Source organism: Salvia splendens, chromosome 12, assembly GCF_004379255.2.
Source record: "Salvia splendens isolate huo1 chromosome 12, SspV2, whole genome shotgun sequence".
NCBI classification, from domain to species: Eukaryota; Viridiplantae; Streptophyta; class Magnoliopsida; order Lamiales; family Lamiaceae; genus Salvia; species Salvia splendens.
Window position 1 is genome coordinate 8,700,025 of NC_056043.1, and position 19,401 is coordinate 8,719,425.

The following is a 19,401-nucleotide window of genomic DNA, read 5'->3' on the forward strand; positions in this document are numbered from 1 at the left end:
TGCAATAGAGTAGGTCCTACCTCTCTGTTTTGAAACAGATGGATTGCATTGTTAGTCTACTGGTTTTATCTCATTTTTAACTAAATAAATATATTAAAATAGCTATTTTGATATTATAAAATTATGTGTATTGTATTAATAATAAATAATGTGCATGTATAAGGCACGTCTGGGATAGTTGGAATTCCATAGACGGCTCCCCAACCGCAAAACGCGTCTCCTCAGTCCTCTCCTTCCCCATTTCGAATTTAGAAACTAAAAAAAGCCAAACCAAATCAAACACTTACCTAAAAATATTAAAAGAAAAAAAAAACGCAGAGCAGCGGAAAATGAGGCTATGGAAGCGAGCCTCGGACGCCCTCAAGGACCAGGGCAGCCTCTGGCAGGCGAGCCTCTCCCGCCGCCACCCGGACATCGAAAAGGCCGTCATCCGCGCCACCTCCCACCACCCCACCTCCTCCCGCCGCAACATCGACCGCGTTCGCCACTGGCTCCGCCTGTCCCCCTCCAACCTCACTCCCATCCTCCGCTCCCTCTCCTCCCGGATCTCGAAAACCCGCAGCTGGCCCGTCGCCCTTAAAGGCCTCCTCCTCACCCACGCCCTCCTCAACTCCCCCTCCCCCTCCTCCATCGGCTGCCTCCCCTTCGACCTCTCCTCCTTCCGCGCCCCTTATGACGCCTCCCCTTTCGACCCCTTCGTCCGCGCCTACTACGCCTTCCTCAACCACAAATCCGCCACCACGTTTCTCCTCCACCGCCGCGATGCATGCGACATGAAGCAGGAGCTGCTCATGCTGCAGAGCCTCCAGGGGCTGATCGACCTCCTCGTGGCGGTCAGGCCTGCGCCGGCCGCGGCCTTCGCCCCGCTCGTGCTGGACGTCATGGAAGGGGTGGTGGTGGAGTTGTACGAGGTGTACGGCAAGATATGCCGCGGGATCGCGACGGTGCTGCTGGACATCTACTCGGCGGGGAGGGCGGAGGCGGCTATGGCGCTGCGCGTGGTGCGGAACGCGACGAGGCAGGGGGACGAGCTGGCGGACTTCCTGGACGAGTGTAGAGAGATTCGGATCGCGAACGCGGTGGAGTTTCCGGTGATCGACCGGATCCCGGAGGAGGGGATAAGGGAACTGGAGGAGATCGTGGAGGGATTGACGAAAGAGAAGGTGGAGATGAAGACGGTGATCACACAGGAATGGGAGAGATTTGAGGAAGATTCTGTGGCGGCAAGGTGTGGTCAGCAGCAACATGAGAGTAGAATTGGAGAAGCGCCGGATTTGATTACCTTGTTTTAGATTGGCCCCCATTCATTTCTGTATACTATGCTGGATGTATGTTCTATGATGGCAACAAATTAAAATCATACTTTAAATATTCATTAATATTGATCTAAGTTCTTTACTTAGATCTTTAAATATACCTTAACCTCATATATATATACGTTATCCGTGTGGCTTTCTTCTCTTGGTATGCTCATCCCCTCGAACTGGTTCATGGCGCTGGTCCTCTTGTCTCCGGTGCGGTAAACGAAGCCAAATGAGATTGGCACCACTGAGGCAATGGTGCCGATCGGCGGCCCCCACACAGCCGATTCTGTGGCGCGAGACCACCGATCTAAGGCGCCGATCCCCTTTTTTTTTATTTGATTTTTATTTTCTATATATACCCCGCCCGTACCCATTTATTTTTTACCTCACTCCTCTCATACTCTTCTCTACAATTTCTTTTACTTTCTCTCTAGCTCTAATAATGAATCACGATGGAATCAATATCCCGGCGTAAACAACCAATACCCAGACTTTATGTACCATGGCGGCCACCCATATCTTGGCTTCCCTATATATCACGTCAATGCCTAGGTCGGGGATAGTAGACCCTTAACTCCGCAGGCAACCTAAAATTACAACCAGTGGAGCTACGGACGGGGTACAATCCGCATTACGATGACGAAGTATGTCCACCTATTTTGATCGGTAGTACCCCTCGGACGGATCCACAACTGTTTCGGTGACTGGCCCGGAGTTCAGCACGGACAAGTATGGGCTGTTTGACATATAATCATCTCCTCCTCCGAAGATGAAAGGGGAAGGCGAGGGGGAAAGGGAAGGAAAAAGGAGTCGAGACGTCTGCGCTTTCGCCCGAGTGAAAGAGGGGTGAACTACTCCCCGCCACGGTTCCGGAACCGGCGGTTATGGTTCGGAACCGCCGATTCTGGTTTTGGAAATTGCCGAACCTTACGGTTACGGTTCCAGAACGGAGCCGATCGACTTGAGCGAAGCCCAGGAGGAGAGTTTGTCTACCCCTCGGCCAAGTGGAAGGGGAAAGCACATACGAGCGGGTCAGAAGCGCAATCGCGTCGAGCTGGCGAAGAAGATGACATGTCGGTCAGAACCATTCGTTGTTGGGCTGCTACAAGTTGCACAGAACCGAAATCGACGAGGAAATCAGGAAGGAGCTTAGCTTAGGGCTACCATCAAGAAGATCCAGAGAAAATTGGGTTTGGACTTTGGATGATGATGACATTTGACGTCTGCTTTTCTCTGTATTTTCTAGTTTATCTTTGTTAAATGTTTATTTATTTATTTTATTTGACACTAATAATTAAAATTAAAAATGAAATATAATAGTAATAATGATGATGTGAAAATATGGATTGGCTATAGCAATGCAGTAGCAGAGGAAAATGGTAACTAACACCTTGGATTTTTCTGAGAAAGGAAAATAACGAACAAAAACGTAATTATGTGAAGGGATAGAATAAGTAAAATTTTCGCTTTAGGATACAATCTCATATATTATTTTCACTTTTACTTTATCATTTCTCCACTTTAACTATTTAATAATATCATTTTTATTAAATGAATGTGCAAAATATTTTTATTAAATAAATGTGTAAAAGTGACCGGAACTCCTATCAGAGGACGAGGAAGTATTAATTTATGACAAAAATCAATAAGGTATTTTTACTTTCCTTTGTGTCGTACTTTATTCTTTTTAAAATTATACTATGCAAGTTTGCTTGAAGGTGATATCAATTATCAGACAACATTTTCCGAAAATAGTTTTCGAAGTTATCTCCAACCAATTATGTCTTGTGAGGATAACTAGATTATTTATATCGAAAGAGACAGATAACTTCTGGATATGAAAAATCATGTCAATCACAATATCTCATAAACTTTTGTCAGCAAAATATCGAGGAAATAATGGTGGGCTCCTCTTATTGTAGGCAGCAGCGATAAGTCATAATCGTACATCAAAACCCAGTAATAGCATAGGATAGAGACTCCTCTCAGGAGTTCCTATTTTTTAATTCAACTATGTTATAAAAAAATTTCAAATCAAGTGTTAAAATTACCCTATGCTTATATGGAGTACAGTAATATTTATTTTTCACTTTTAGGTTTGGAAAATCTACACTATCAATTTTATAAAAATTAGTAAGTAGTACTATAGTACTACTACCACTTTTAGTTTCAACTAAATCAAGTTTGAAACCAAAGTAGCAAATTTTGTTTTTGCATATATTGGCACTGCCTAAGAATCAAACAGACATTCTATAAAAAAAAAAGTATTGTAGCAAAAAGAAGCAATTATCCCCTGCATTTGCTGGTTTTCTCATGTAAAAATAACAAGTGAAACATACTCGTAAGAAAAATAATACTCCTAGTAGAGAAAAGATGCAAATCTGAAAATCATTCATTCATTCATTCTGTAGGAATAAAAGAAATATCCATTACCCTATCCTGGGTAAACAAAGGAGAACTAATTAATGTGTTTGGGAGAGTCAAGGATTTCAAACATGTATCATAAATACGATAATTCAAGGGCTACAAAATACCAAGGAAATAACTGCAAGAGGCCACATGATATATACATGAAAAACGGACCAGATGCGGAGGAGGAGGATGAGGACGAGGCTGATGCTGCCAATGCCGATGCTTTAGTCTATCTGATTATCACAAACTTGTTGGTCCCATGTTTTGCCCAATATGTCCTCAGGTCAATGGGGTTAGCAAAGTTATAGTCCTCCGTAGCAAGTTTCTCCAAAACCTTCTTAAACGCGCCCTGACTCATCTTCCGGCCAGCAATTCTGGCCCCACGTCTTTTCTGGCTCATCGGCAATGGATACATTGATATAGTCGTGGTGCAGCATGCAGACTGCCAGCCCCCACATCCCCACCTATAACACTGCTGGGGGGAACCGGTGCAAGAGCAAACAGGAATCGGTATGCCAGTAATATCCATATCCATTCCATTTATAACAACTTCAACGTTCTTCTTCGCTGTTTTTGCACGTTGAGCAGAAGGATTACCATTACCATTTTCCTTGGGCGCAGGGCTTTTCCTAGGCTTCTTTGCTTTCGGAGTTTTGGGGGTTGCAGCCGCCGCCCTCTTTTTGGGAGATCCGTTTTCCTTCTTGACAACCAGCTCTTCCAAGCCTGGCTTAATATCTTTGGCTGTTTCTTGATGTTGCTGAGGAGGCTGGTGCTGCACCATCTGCATCGCATGGTGGCTTCCGGAAGACTCAGCAAGAACGGAGCTAGAGCTGTAAGGGTTCCCCGGGAACATATGCAAGAACTTCTCCCTGTGGTTTATCCAGCTATCCCTAACGTAGTCCATGTGTGTGACCGGTGGCTCAGTAACAACACAATCACGGTGGTGGAAGGCGCCATTCGCTGAGACCATCACAGGATTGTTGCGCCCGGTTAGGAAAGGCTTCGTGTCTCGCTCTGTCAGAGACGACATGAGCTGGAGACCGAGCCCTTTAAGGGGAGGTTCATAATAACCCCAATTCCTCAGGCTATCATCATCCATATAATCTACACCTCTAAGAAGTAACCACATTCATTAAATTAAGTACCCAAATATTTCCACTTTATCAACATTTAAACATGTGAACATATCAAACCACCAAGAAGAAAACACTATCCAAATGTAGAAATGATCTAATCAACCCAAAATTCAAATTTTGAGAATTCCAACCGTTTTACACCTAACATTATCATAAAACTACACAAAAAATTAATCGTGGGCGTTACACCAAAAACTGCAAAAACCATAAGATCTGAAACTAAGTAAAACATAGAATAACAATTCTTCTTTGAAATCAAACAGATTCCTGCAAAATAACAATTTTCCATAAACAAGCTAGCGAAAACGAGCGCCCTAATCAAAAGATTGAATCTTGGGCACTTTGTCACAGATCTGAACACAAATTCACACAATAACAGATCTACAATAACAATTAATGAGAAGACGTAGATCAGAACGAAAATCGCATACAGATATTCCAAATAGAAAAATTTACACATTTAATATTCCAATAGATGTAGAGGAAGGCGGAGAGAGAGAGAACGCCCAGATAATATTATTTTGAAAGATAGAGGGAGAGAGGGAGAGGGAGAGAGGGAGAGAGAGAACTTACTTGTGGGTAAACAGACAGAGAGGAGAGAGGAGAGAGGAGAGAGGAGCCAGAGAGACAGACAGAGGCCCTCAAAAATCAAAATTGAGTTTTCATCAAATAGATTTCCGCATTTAATATGAAAAACATAGCTATGACATTAGAAATTGTAACTAAGATAGAAGGGTATCAACTATAAGCGGAAACGCCCAATAGCCCGGCCCAAGTCTTTGTCCATAGCCCCAGTTTTTATCCATAGCCCCAGTTTTGTTGTCCACGGCCGTAAAATTCTATTTCCGCCACTATAGTGGACACCTCCAATAGCCCCCAAATTTTGTAATTAAAATAATCGCAGTGCAAATAAAAACGAGGTAATTAGGGCCGAATATTCGTTGTATTGCAAACCGGTAAAATTATACAACGAATAATTAAAATAAAATATAACTAAAAACTCCGCTACTGTCTACTCGGTGTCAGAGTCGGCTATTGGGCGCCAAATCCCGATGGCTGCGAAGGATAGCCCGACGGATGTGATGGATTGCTGCCATAGCCCGATTCCTGAGAGTCGGGTGATTCGTCGTCGTCTCGGTGCATTTTTAGAGAGTGGTTGTGTAAATAGTGAGTGGATGGATTTTGTGAAAATGGTGAAAAATAGGTGGTGGGGAGTGGTATTTATAGAGGTAAATAAAAAAAAATTCGAAATTGAATCTGCCGCGCCGATTGTCCGCCCCCTATGGGCGCCGCGACTATAGGCGCGGCTAATTCTCCCCAGCCGCGGGCTCGCCCCAACCCCGCCTATCCCGCGTCCGCCACCCCTACCGCCCCCAAATGTTGTCCGCCCGCCCTCCGGACAATTTCCCCACTATAGTCGCTCGCCCTCCGCCCCAACCCGCGGCTATAGCCGCGGGCTCCCCATAGTGGACACTCTAAGTACATCTCAGCCCAGTCCCAATTCAGGCCCCAGGTCCTTTTCGTGTCATCATTCTCCTAAATTTGAATCACATACCACAACTCCTCTAACCCTGCACACAGCATCTCAGACCACAATTATTAAATTGCACTATTCACAACTTCAACCTATTTTACTTGTAAAAATTGAAAACGTTGAACAATTATAACATGAGAAATTTATTTTAAATTCAAAAATAATAAATTAGAAACTAAAAAAATTAAAAATTAGAACATAAAAAAAATGCAAAAATAAATTACTCTTCTTCCTCTTCCTCTCGCCCCTCTTCTTCCTCAAAATGCAAAAAAAATGCAACAAAAATGAGAAAAATTGGGGGTTTTGTCGCCCCTCTTCTTCCTCTCCCCCTCCCTCTTCTTCCTCTTCCAAATGTAAAAAAAATCAGAAATTGAGCCATCGCTCTCTTCCTCCTCTTCCTCCCTCTCCCCCTCCCTCTCCCTCTTTTTCCTCCAGAAATTGGGGCCCGGGACGGAAAAAGCTCACCTCCAACGTCGGCCAGGCCGGACCCCGGGTGCGGCCCCGGGACGCAACTGCTGCACCGGGACCGTTCCAGGCCGCAAATCTCCCCCGTTTAACGCCCGCGGCCCAAGCCGGACCCCAGTCGCGGCCCGTCCTCTCCGCGTTGGGAATGCTCTAACACTACAGTTGTGCTATATTTAATGTTTGATCCTTTCTTAAAAATATACTGATAATAATTTAAAGTCTCATTTTGACTTGGTGCAAGTTTTGAAAAATACTTTTGCTGTTCATAAAAAAAATATATATGTACTTTCTATTTTTGTTTATTCCATAAAAATATATGTATCTATTTGTAGAAAGGTATCCTAATTTATTACTCATATATATCAAGTTATTTACCACTTGCACCATTAAAACACTAATAATAATATGAGTTTCATTATCCACTAACACTATTTTAACTACACATCTCATCATCTCTCTCACTTTACCAATTTTGTCTTAATTCTCGTGTCATATCATATGTCCATATTTTTATAGGAATATAATAAAATATAGGGTTAAAAAAGTTAGTGAAATGCAAGTTCCACTTATATATTGATTTTATATTAGAATGTAACTGTAGATTACACTGTGTAATGAGTAAATGGAAATGAGGTCTACTTACCAAAAATTAAAAAGTAAATATAAATGGACCAAAATAACAAATGTAAACATTATCTCGCAGAGGGAGTAATACTCCATCCCCTTGCGCATGGAGAAAAATTTTCCTAGTCAAGGAATACCAAAGTGACAATCCTATTTGGTATGTCACGACCTTAAACTTTTGACAAATGGAAATATATATAAACTAAATTCCAACTAGATATATAATATATGGAAACAATCTAAATATAAATGTACATCATTTATTATATAGGAAATTTATGCATATTCTATACTATATAATAGACACACTATATATAAACACTAATATATATACCCACATAATATATAGTAATTGAAATGACGAGCAATTTTTTGTTAATAGTAGTTTTAGTTTATAAAATTTTTATTTAATTGCTTTAAATTGCAACAATAATTTGTCTTATTATTTTTATGAAGTTTTTTCATGATATATTGAAAATGATTAATGTAATTAAATTAGTTTTTTAGATCATTGTATAACTATTATTAATAATAAAATTAGATTATCTTATTATTACTAACTATTTTTACTATAATTTAACTTAATGTATAATATTCATACTGTTAATATATACACTATATAATTGCCCATATAATCATTTAATTTATACACTAACTAATCATTTGTATGTATTAATTTAATTTATATAGTATTTAATGCCATCAAATTTGAAGTTATAATTACACTTTTTATCTGTCTACATTTTTTTATTTATAAAGAACAAAAAAAGTAATCTCCTAAAAATCTTAAAATGAGTGATGTGATCAATTTTTTATATTAATTTATGTCCAAGATGTCTGAGTGAATAAATCATTTAATAATTTTAAATTCATGAAATGATGAACCTGTATGTATATATAATATAGTATGTGCGTATATATAGTGTCCATAGAATGTGCAATCTTTCAATATAATAAATGGTGTGCATTTATATTTAGATTGTTTCCATATTTTCTATATCTAGTTGGAATTGAGGTTTTATATTTTTTTTTTATCAAAAGTTTAAGGGTGTGACATCTCAAATAGGATTACCACCTTGATATTCCTTGACTAGGGAATTCATGCATGCTAATAATAGTAGTAAACATTTTGTTTAGAATTACTCCTAGTAAATTAGGAAACAGAATTATTGCTCATAAATGAGATCTGTTTTATTTAGAGAGAAATAAATTATCGAAAATAGAGAGTGGATAATTTGTGAATAATACAAAATGAAAAAAATATAATGTTTCTTCTTTTATTTAATTGCATGAAAAAAAATCATTAAAGCTCAAAACATAGTTAATTGCATGTAAAATCGTTAAGTTTGACTATATTCCAGTACTCTTCAAAATTTGAATGACAAATTATGAAGTTTAAAAAATTTCCAATCATCTTATTTGACCAAATTTGTGTTTATTTTATATTTTTAGTTTATTAGGCTAAAAAAGATGCCTTTTATGGTTTATGTTGTCACATTAATACATATTTAAATTAATATTCATCGATTTCACCAATATTTATGTATGTAAACCAATTTAGCGTCGTGTTTGCCTGACAAAAATCATCATGTGACAAACCAATCTTTGATAAAACGTTGTGATTTGTTATTGAAATTTAAAAATTATGAGACAAATTAGAATTTGATCAAATTTCATGATTAAAACTATTAATCTGCATCAGTTAAGATGCTCAACTAAAATACGTTGCTACAAAACATTGTGCAAACTGCAAACACTAATTGTACGCATGTTCGTGTATATGAACGATTGTGTCGTTTAATGAGATGACAGCACATGACATTTTTTTTTAAAAGACAATATGAAAACATTATTGCTTTTCAAATTGTTTTGAGGTAGATTTGTATAGTGGGTCCGGCCTTTGGGCTCTGAAACTAACTCCAATTGGCTGTTTTTTAAATCTGGACCCAGACTCGTCAAAAATACAGTTCGGGCCATGCCCAAATAAGGCCCACTCCACTAACTCTATATTTTAATTATGTATATCCTAATTTTAATTACTATATATTTTCGAATGAACTCTGTCCATTTATTAAGGCGTATCATTTCTCGATTCATGCGTGTCATCCTTGATGAAAGGCCATGCTAATCTATGCACGTCGTGTCGCAGGTCTGGGCCAGTATGATCAAAGCGCACGTTTTCTTCTTTTTTTCTCTATGAAAGTTTCTAATGCTAATTTCAATTTGTCTATCTACAAAATGTAGCATCACTTATTTTGGTGTTGTGCTTGGTGTATAAAAACTTGTTTTGTTATTGTTATGTGGGATCTAATAACTGGTAGATGTGAGAGAAGAACCAATGATGATAAACTCTTAAGAGTCAAAACAAACTATTTCGACATATCAAAGGAGAGAAAATTAAACATGAAGTTACTCGAACAGAACTACTCCATCACAGCAACTCCACCAACTGCTTTAATTTTCTCTATAATGCTATTTGCCTCATCCTTTGTAACCTGCTGCTTCAGTATAACTGGCACCTTCTCCACCAAATCTTTAGCTTCCTTCAGTCCCAGATCTGTAAAGGAACGGATCTCTTTTATCACTTTCAGTTTTGCGCCTGCCTCGAATTTCTCTAACTTGATGTCGAATGTGGTTTTCTCGGCCCTCTTCACTTCAGCCTTGGGCGATGATCCACCACGTGCCCCGCCTGTGTCCACCCCTTCAACATCGAGCGGTACCAACTTGGGATGGCTTACCTTGAGATGCAGAGTCGGACCTATTTTCACTCGCTCTTCGAGAGGCAGGGCTGCAATTTTCTCAGCGAGCTGGACGATTTTTTCTGAAGGTGGCGGTCTAGGACCATATGGCTCGTAGACGTCAGGGTATTTGTATTTCTTGGGCTTGGATTTGGGATCTCTAGGAACAAAGTCGGGTTGAAAACAGCGGTACTGCAGAAGGTTGGTTTTTTGACACACAACTGGGTGGCAACGTGCAAGCCGATATAGAGCAGCTAGTTTCATGGTTTATGGATTGGTATAACGATTATGCGGGTATCACCAATAGCTTTGCGCAGCGAGTTATGTATCTGTAATGCCAAGTGAAAACAAACTAATATGAAAGGTAAGCTATGATCATTTTTATTAACTACAAAACAAAGAAAGGTATTATCGAAGATAAGATACATGGAGACGACATATCTAAACACTAAAATAATATCAAGCACACTGAAACATACTTACTATATTTCTGCTCTGGTTATAAATAAAATAAAAGTAAAGCAAACACAACAAAATGCTTTCAAACACTCTCCCAATTCACCCAGAAAGAAGATAACAGCAAAGGTTTAGAAAGTCACACTGGTAGACTATCCATCAATATCTCAGGATTCACAACTAACATACAGAAATCACTAGGGATAACAGATAGCAACTATAAATTGAGATGAAAGGGATAAGTAAGCACAAAACTGTGCTCTCTTGAACTGGATCGCCGGATATAAATACCTTAAGAATCACATCTAGGAATGATCATTTTGTGTTTATGCAGTTTTCCTATTACTTTCAGATCAAATTGCCAATAACACTCGGTAAATTCACAAAGCAGAAACAGCAATTTATGCTGTTTTAAAGATAACTGTTCTAAATGTTATATGGGGGAGTATATTATTTACAAAATTTGGAGGACAAAAGTACAGTTGTGGTTAAAATTTACATAGACAACATTAATTTATTTCATGACGTGTGATATTAGATTCACCAAGAATTGAGACATATTTTCTATCTGACAGATTCTTGTGATTGGCCCTAGTTAACTTATTACTTATGTGAAGCTGATTATGTGAGCAGTATTTCATACTTAGTTTCTGTAGTTAAGCATGCATAATCTCACAGATAGAATTCCACAGAATTATGATTTCTACTCATGATTTGAAGCTATATTGACTTGTAACACATAGGGGCAGTTCGATTTGCAAGATTATATCACAATGATTAAATATGTATTATGTTTGGTTCATGAGATTAAATCTCGTAATGGATAATCACACGATAATGAGTCACATTCACCCTTCCAACTAAATAATCTCACAACTTAATTTTAGACTGATCATTATATGATAATGAGTCATGACAACTGAACAACACATTGTATCACTAATTACCAAGATGAAATGAAAATCACAATTATGTGATTGTCCACTGATTCAAAATGAAGGGATTCTTGTAAAGTAAATGGCTTTTAACACAATACATTTAAGCATATTTAAAAGAACAATTTTAAAAATATCTTCAGAAATGTAAAGCAGCTCTGCGCACAAATGAATACCCAACAGGAATCAGCAACGCTAAAGAAAATGCAACGCTAAAGTGTAAATTCAAAACGAATTGAGCAAGATAAAGAAGCAGAGAGGAGGATTTTGTGACACCTAAATACTACTCCCTCCGTCCCGTGTTACTTGCACTTATTTCCTTTCTGGTCGTCCCAAGTTATTTGCACTCTTTCCATTTTTAGTAAAAATTATCACCTACAGCCGTAATATTTGACTTTGTCTATCACTCATTCCTTAATCTCCGTGCCGAAAAGGAAACGTTCAAGTAATGCGGGACGGAAAGAGTATTAAGGATACATATTTTGAACTAGCCCTAACTACAAATTGAATTTTACCTGAGCTATAGGGAACGGATGAGGGCGGCGACGCAGGCGGGATGGAGGCGCGGCGATTGAGAAGGAGGAACAGGCAAGCTGGGTGGTTCTGTTTCTTCCCTCTTGCCGGAGGAGTGTCGGGTGAGATTGTGAGAGGGGGCGATTTCAGAATGAAAGGTTATAAAGTTAGAAACTGCTGAATTTATAGCGATTAAATTTAAATTTATTATATTAATTAAACAAATCGGTTGATTTCGAATCATTATCTATAATAGGTGTCACACTTTCCTTTTTAGTTTATTTCACAAAAGATGTCACATTTCCTTTTTTTAAGAAAAACACTCTCACGTTAATATAAATATACTATTTTCTCTTTCCACCTAGCATACAAAACATCTCCTAAAATATAATGTAATTCCCAAAGTATGTCATCTGTTATTAGACAGAGGGAGTAGTAATTTATAGTATGTACAAATTACTTTGCCTTGTTGGTTATGGATTATTAGGCCACTGATCATTGATAGGTAAAGATTGATTATTAGGACATCTGCGTCAGCATGCTTAGCGGCTGCTCAAAGTACGTCGCCGAGTGCTCAACCCTTAAGCACAATGTGCAACTTTCCTAAACACGCTTTGCTCTGTTGAAAAATACGTGGATAGTGGCGGATTAGTCAGGAAAGGGCAAGAGGTTGCGACATTTTCCAAAACTTTCCTCTAGCACCCGCAGTAAAAGTCATCTCAATATCTCCATTTTCATCAAGAAACAAAGGGATTAGCAATTTGGGTTAACTTTACTCAACCATCGTTTGCGTCCTTCGGCATTGTATCTTTTCCAACTCTTATAAGTTATAATGATGACTCTATTGCTAGGCTCATGCCCCCATCAGTACTCCCCTTATTAGCATCCCCCGGCATTGTATCTTTTCCAACTCTTATAAGTTATAATGATGACTCTATTGCTAGGCTCATGCCCCCATCAGTACTCCCCTTATTAGCATCCCCGTCCTTCAACCACTCATCATCTTCAGTGTCACTCTTAGAGCCAAAGGAGACCCTAAGTCCGGAGCCATAGCTCATCACAAAGTTGTTGTCCTGAAGACCAACGTATGCTTACATAGCGCAAGTGTGCAACCTCTATCCGAATGGCCAGTACGCTGTAGTGCAAGCAAAAAGAAGGAATTTGCTCGTATCTAAATTCAATCTGAAATTTCGTAAACTTGTCAATCTTAGCTTCATTGAATTTTTAATTGGTTTACATACATCCAAAGAAGCCCTTAGAGCATCTCCGATGGTAATAGGTCAGCCATAGGCTAGCCACAAACTCCTCCTGCCACATCGTCAGCACTAAAAACTTCTTCTGCCACATCATCAGAACAAGCAACTGGACAAGCAATAGGCTAGCCACAATAAACAAAATTATAAAAAACAAATAATTAACAATCACACAAAATACGGAATTAAATTTACGACACAGATACGGGAAAATTCAATAATAATAGTAAAATTTTAAAAAGTACATTAATTAAAAAAAAAACCCCTCTTCCACACACGAGCCCCCGCCTCCGCCTCACTCGTGGCCGTTGCCGTCGCAGTTGTCGCCGCTATCCGGGACCCCCAAATCTGCGGCATCTGAACCCGCGTCTGAGCCCTCCAACTGTGCCGAGGCGGCATCCAAATCGACCCGCATACTCTCGAGCATTGAGTGAAGAAACCTCTTCTCCACGGGTCAGTTGCCGCCCTCCATTCAGCTAAGATCTTGTGCATCTAAGCCCGCGTTTGTTGACGCGTGAAGAAGGCGAGCTCGGTTGGCGACTTGCCTACAGGGGAGATGCCGACTGGACCTCCTGGTACCCCTGGGCGACCCCCTCGCTACCCGTTGCGCCCGCCTTTGACCAACCGGGCGAGTACGGCGAGTAAACGATGGAGGGGACGGGAACTCCTGAACATCCTCAGGGAGGTCGTGGGAACCGCCGCTGCTGCCGCTGTAATCACCGGCATAGTTCAGTCGCTGCTTCTTCAGCCAGCCAGCATCGACACCTGGCCGAAACTTCTCGGAGTCCATCAGCACCTCATAGCAGTTCCAGTAGGTGAACTCCTTATAAAGCCCGGGCACGGGGAAGGCTTTCTCCGCTATCCTCCTACAGTCCTCGTCAGTTTGGCCACTGGTCTGCATGCGGAGGGTGTTGGTGTACAAGCCCGAAAATCGAGAGACCGCAGCCCTGATTCAGTCCCACCCCTTCCGGCACACCTCCCCGCTGTGTGGCCTCCCCCTCTGGACAAAATGCCTTGTAGGCTGCTGATATTTTAGCCCACAAGTTGACGATCCTCTGATTGTTCGAATGGAGGGGATCATCGCAAACACTCACCCAAGCCTTGGACAGCGCGACGTTCTCCGCATCCGTCCACTTCCTCCGTGTCGGGCTGTCATCATTAGCCGGCTGCGACGACTCGCCGACCACCCTTTTGCCCTTCCCCTTGCTCTTCTTCTTCTTCTTTGGTGCGCCCCGACCCCGTCCTACTCTCCCCGTTTGAACGGGAGTGTCCGCATCCTCGAGATCTATCCCCAACTCCTCTAAGGAGAAAGTATCACACCCAGTGAACTGCGTCTCCGATGGGGTCGATGTGTGCGAAGAAGCAGTCAAAAAATCAAGACTGGGGCTATAGACATTGTCCCCCCCCGGGCGTCCCCTGCATCCCGGGCTGCATCCCCGGCTGCCGCCCCGGCATCATCTGCATCCCGACTGCCTACCCCGGTATCATCTGCATCCCGGGTTGCATCCCCGGTACCCCCTGCCCGCCCTGCATCCCCTGCCATCCCGGCATACTACCCCCGGCTGCCATCCCGGGCATCATCTGCTGCCAATGGTATATGTTGTAGTACCCGGCCATCGGACCCCATCCACCTCCCACGGGTACCGTGGGAGTTTGAGACCCGCTCGTCACTAGAGTAGACTCATTGTTGTTCTCCATTTTGCTTTATTGCTCTTGTACAAAAATTAAGTGAGAGAGAAAACTCGTTAAAACAAGCGGTGCGAATGAAAATGACGTGCAAATCGCGTATATATAGTGTTTCGAAAATTAAAAAAAAAAGTGCTGGCCGATCGCCCGTTTACAATGGCGGCCAGCCGATCGGCGAGCGCATCGACCAGCGCTAAAAAATTGGCGTGCGCTCGCCGAAATTCTCACCGTTTTTCCGCTCGCCGCATACAATGGTTCGGCTAGCAGACTGGCCAGCGCCGGGAATCGGCTAGCCAGTCCGCTAGCCTCCATTGGAGATGCTCTTAGAGCATTTTCAAGGGAAATGATAAATGGAAAGATAAAGTGAAATAATTACCATATTTATCTATTCTTCATAAAATTTCATGGTCCAATGGAAAGAGTATTTGAGAAGGTATACATTCTTTCATTTTGAGAAGGTATCTTTACCTCTTCTAGGTATAAAAAGTAAAAGTTAGTTATTTTTGTTTGTCTTTTTTATTTAACTTCTTGGAGTTCGTTACTTTTAAGAAGGTATAATTACCTTCTCAATTTACCATTCCGCTTGGAGATGCTCCAAATCTAATATATATTCCTGCTTAGCCTCGGAGAAGCTATGCTCATCTTAGAATTTCGTTGGCAGCACATTTATGATTCGGGCTTTTCAGATAAAGCAACTCATACATTTGTTTAATCTATCAATATATATAGTGACAGTTTTTGGGAATTTTTTTTAAATGCCTGTTTTGCCTTTTTTGGTGGGAAACTGTGCATTACCACTACTGCTTTTTGTGTTTTTTTTGCATCATTTTGTGTTAATATTTTATATCATGTTTTTTTGCACCATTTTCGGCCATTCTGGAAAAATGTGTAGAGGCAGCAGGCCTATATATGTTATCATGAAAGCCTATTTTTTATATACTACTCTATTACAATATTTATAATTGCAATATGCATTTATTCTAATCTGCCAAAGCATTCCATTATCCTTTAAGCCTCTTTGCAAGCCATTCCTGAAAAATTAAATACACGTCATTAGTTAAAATTCTGTTGTATTGAATATTGTTTACAAATTATAATTCACCTTCTAATTACCTACAACATGAAAAATCAAAGCACGCATTAATGACTTATAAATTTTTGTAACTAATAAATGGAGTAGCTCATATAAAATAACATGATGTAGAATACTAATACAAAATCGTGCAAAAAAAACACAAAAAACAGCAGAAATAGGGAATTGAATGTGTATTTGTTAGTCATCTACTTACCATGTGTTAAACCAAACAGAACTTCAATCCAAACCATATGGTCCGAGTTTTAATCAAAGGAACTAATACTGAAATCAAACTTTACAAAGAAACCCTTATAATACAAGTAATATATCATGGAATTGAAAGTGTATTTGTTAGTCCTCTACTCACCATGTATTAAATCAAACAGAACTTTAATCCAAATCATATAGTCTAAGTTTAAAAATATTTTGGCTCCACATTGAATAAACTATATTCAGTAAAATATTTCTTACCTTTCAAAATTGATCTTCATATAAGTGGAGAGGAATAACCGTGAGGTGAGTTATTATATTCAAAGGTCAAAATTGCCCGTTTCATTTAAAAATTAAGGAAAAAATGAGGGACCAAGTCACACAATTTAAGATGGATGGTCTAAATTTAGTTACTGAGTTATTAGGTAAAATAAGGGTCATAACGTATCTCTATTTAATAGTAAAGTATTAGTATATAAATGGGATATATCCTATTCTAGTTAAAACATTTTCTCAAATGGAAACATAATTATTTCTACTTTATTATGGCTTACTTTATTCCTTACCCACTCAACTCACTAATAAAAGCGTATAAAATCTTATTCCAAATAGGAAATGCTTCGCTTCGAGTAAGAATTAAGAAGTACATTTTTTAAAGCATATAAAATGAAGTACATTAGTTTAAATTTGTAAATGAAAATCATATGTACCGGGCTATGCACGGGGTGTTAATACATAGTTTTGATTAAGCAACAAATTTGACATTGTTACTTTTTCAAGTTATAGTTTACTTGATTTTCAAAGTTCGAACCATATAAATTTAACACCATTACACGATGCAATTTTTGGGAGTTACAATCACAACCAAGAAATTTGTTAAATAACAAGTGATTGACAAATTTGATAGATATTCTGTAAATAAGAATCTTATAAATAAACAAAATACATATGAACCTGTTACAGCACACATCAACAAAAGTACTACAACCAATTCTTATGTTTGACTAATTAAAACTTACCGACTGAACATTATGGAACCCCATGGTTTTGAGTGAAATCAAGCTTGGGGTAAAAACACCAATTTTAGAAGAAGAACATTGTTCAAAACTATAACATGTCACGTATTTCCCAAGAGCTCCGGTCTTTTTGGAGTAGATAAATAGTTCATCACGATCTGGGTTCACATAACCAACAACTGATACTGCAAACAACAAGTCACCATTCGCCAAAACATCGAGCAAGTACATATGCAGAAAATCATTGGACAAGTTGAAGTCATATTCCTTTATCCAAGAATTCTCATCCCCGTAGTTGTTCATCTTCCAAATAATAACACGATGCCAATCTATAATATTGCATAAATATAGCTGACCATCCAAAATATATAGCCGATTGTTGCCATAGCCATTTCCATCGTAATCACAAGGAATTGAAAAACGGGAAAAGAGCTCGGTGTCAAAATCAAAGTAACAAACGAAGAAATTCCGTTTCAAATCACATGCCAACCAGTGAAGATTTCCATTCAAAAATGCAGCATAATCATAATACAGTGTATTGATGCCCGGTTGTGGTGCTGTAATGCTTCTCCACAACCCTAAACCTCTTCCTATAGTGTACACATGACAACTATATTCATTACCATATAAAATCTTATATTGTCCTCTTATTTTGCTCATTCCAAATCCATAAAAGCAAGTAACTCTATCCGTAGAAAGACGAGGAAGCTCGGCATACTCACGAGTGAGTGGATTGCATATAAATAGATAGTTAGCATATTGATCCCACAGCGAAAGCAAACCATTTGCTGAAGTAATTACAACTCGACGTTTAGTAGTAGAACGTTGATTGTGAGAAGGCAAGCTGAATCGGAAAAGTGGCTTTAAGGCCTCATTGAAGAGGTTGTACCGCATTTCCATGTCTCGATAAACGAAAGTTAGGCCTGGTTTTGGAGTATACGACATCCCAAACTCATCCCCCTCAATCAGATGGCGCCATGATTTAAGAACACACTTGCAAGTCATAATGCTCGAAATCGGGAGTCTGCCCAAGATATCTTTTGTGATTTCTTCTGGCAGATCTGCAAACATATCTTCCTTGGTTGTTGCCAAAATATATTTTCGCTTACGTTCTTTTCTTACGGCAACATGACTATTTTTCAGTTTCTGTTCTTTTATTTCAGCTAAACGCAGCAAGAGATCCTTTTTGGAGAAATGTCTCCGTTCTTTTCTTAGAGCTATAAGCCGTTTCCGTTGTTTTCTTACAGTTAAACGCCAGAACCGATCCTTTTTGGCGGAATGTCTGTTACTTATTTTGAAGGCAGCAGGGGAATTTCTATTCATCACAGATATAGCAGAATCCCCTTCTAAAATGTTAGTGATCTTCATAAATAACTGAAAAAAATATGAGATTAGCAGATGCAAAAATAAGCCAAGCCAAGTCTAGCGAAAATAGAAAGGTTAAAAAATCGGCCCTGATTCACAGAAAAACAAAGCAGACTAATCTGAGCTACTTATATTCACCAAAAACACGTATAGCCCAACATCTAACAGCCACAAAAATCAAATCTTAAATATCAAATTCGATAGATCTCAAATTCAATTCAAATATCTAGCCGCATTGAATCACAAAACTAAATATTTAACATCAAGTTGGATAGATCTCAAATTCAATTCCAATTTCCAGCCACATTCAAGCACAAAATATTAAATATTTAACATCAAAACGATAGATTTCAATCTCAATTTCAATTTCAATTTCCGGCGGTAGAAATACCTTGTGTTCGGATTCTGAGAGCGTCACCGGAGGGTTTCACCGAGAGAGACGACAGGAGAAGCGATGCAGTTGTGAGAGGGTTTCAATTGCAATGCGGAGCTTCGGCAACCTCTTACCTTTTGTAGTTGTAAATTCCGGCCCTTTTTATTTGGCAAATAAAATAAATTTAAAGAATATTAATCGGTCAGGCCAGCTAGTCAAGCTATAATTTTATTTGGTTATAAATATTCATCTTTCGATTTGGGCTTGGATTTGGGCTAATCTATAATCCTAAAGATTTGGATTTTG

General features: G+C 39.3%; 4 protein-coding genes across 4 annotated transcripts; 1 reads left to right on the forward strand and 3 right to left on the reverse strand.

Moving 5' to 3' along the window:
• The first annotated feature begins 122 nt into the window (after positions 1 to 122).
• Positions 123 to 1,379, forward strand: LOC121756978 (putative clathrin assembly protein At1g25240). The gene has a single exon (XM_042152421.1). It carries the CDS (start codon positions 330 to 332, stop codon positions 1,290 to 1,292), a length of 963 nt encoding a protein of 320 aa, XP_042008355.1. The 5' UTR covers positions 123 to 329; the 3' UTR covers positions 1,293 to 1,379.
• Positions 1,380 to 3,678: 2,299 nt separating this feature from the next.
• Positions 3,679 to 5,547, reverse strand: LOC121759205 (protein BASIC PENTACYSTEINE2-like). The gene is made up of 2 exons (XM_042154705.1): positions 5,426 to 5,547; positions 3,679 to 4,828 (listed from the first exon to the last, which is right to left on the reverse strand). The coding sequence occupies exon 2, from the start codon at positions 4,813 to 4,815 to the stop codon at positions 3,946 to 3,948; it is 870 nt and encodes a 289-aa protein (XP_042010639.1). The 5' UTR covers positions 4,816 to 4,828; positions 5,426 to 5,547; the 3' UTR covers positions 3,679 to 3,945.
• A 4,252-nt stretch (positions 5,548 to 9,799) lies between these two features.
• Positions 9,800 to 12,254, reverse strand: LOC121757125 (50S ribosomal protein L7/L12-like). The gene is made up of 2 exons (XM_042152619.1): positions 12,120 to 12,254; positions 9,800 to 10,542 (listed from the first exon to the last, which is right to left on the reverse strand). Exon 2 carries the CDS (start codon positions 10,475 to 10,477, stop codon positions 9,899 to 9,901), a length of 579 nt encoding a protein of 192 aa, XP_042008553.1. The 5' UTR covers positions 10,478 to 10,542; positions 12,120 to 12,254; the 3' UTR covers positions 9,800 to 9,898.
• Positions 12,255 to 17,245: 4,991 nt separating this feature from the next.
• On the reverse strand, positions 17,246 to 19,270 carry LOC121759087 (putative F-box protein At1g32420). The gene is made up of 2 exons (XM_042154588.1): positions 19,114 to 19,270; positions 17,246 to 18,731 (listed from the first exon to the last, which is right to left on the reverse strand). Exon 2 carries the CDS (start codon positions 18,723 to 18,725, stop codon positions 17,346 to 17,348), a length of 1,380 nt encoding a protein of 459 aa, XP_042010522.1. The 5' UTR covers positions 18,726 to 18,731; positions 19,114 to 19,270; the 3' UTR covers positions 17,246 to 17,345.
• Positions 19,271 to 19,401: the final 131 nt, after the last annotated feature.

Coding starts and splice junctions, on each gene's coding strand:
- LOC121759087 (XM_042154588.1), bottom strand. CDS start 18,725: ATGAAGATCACTAACATTTTAGAAGGGGATTCTGCTATATCTGTGATG.
- LOC121757125 (XM_042152619.1), bottom strand. CDS start 10,477: ATGAAACTAGCTGCTCTATATCGGCTTGCACGTTGCCACCCAGTTGTG.
- LOC121756978 (XM_042152421.1), top strand. CDS start 330: ATGAGGCTATGGAAGCGAGCCTCGGACGCCCTCAAGGACCAGGGCAGC.
- LOC121759205 (XM_042154705.1), bottom strand. CDS start 4,815: ATGGATGATGATAGCCTGAGGAATTGGGGTTATTATGAACCTCCCCTT.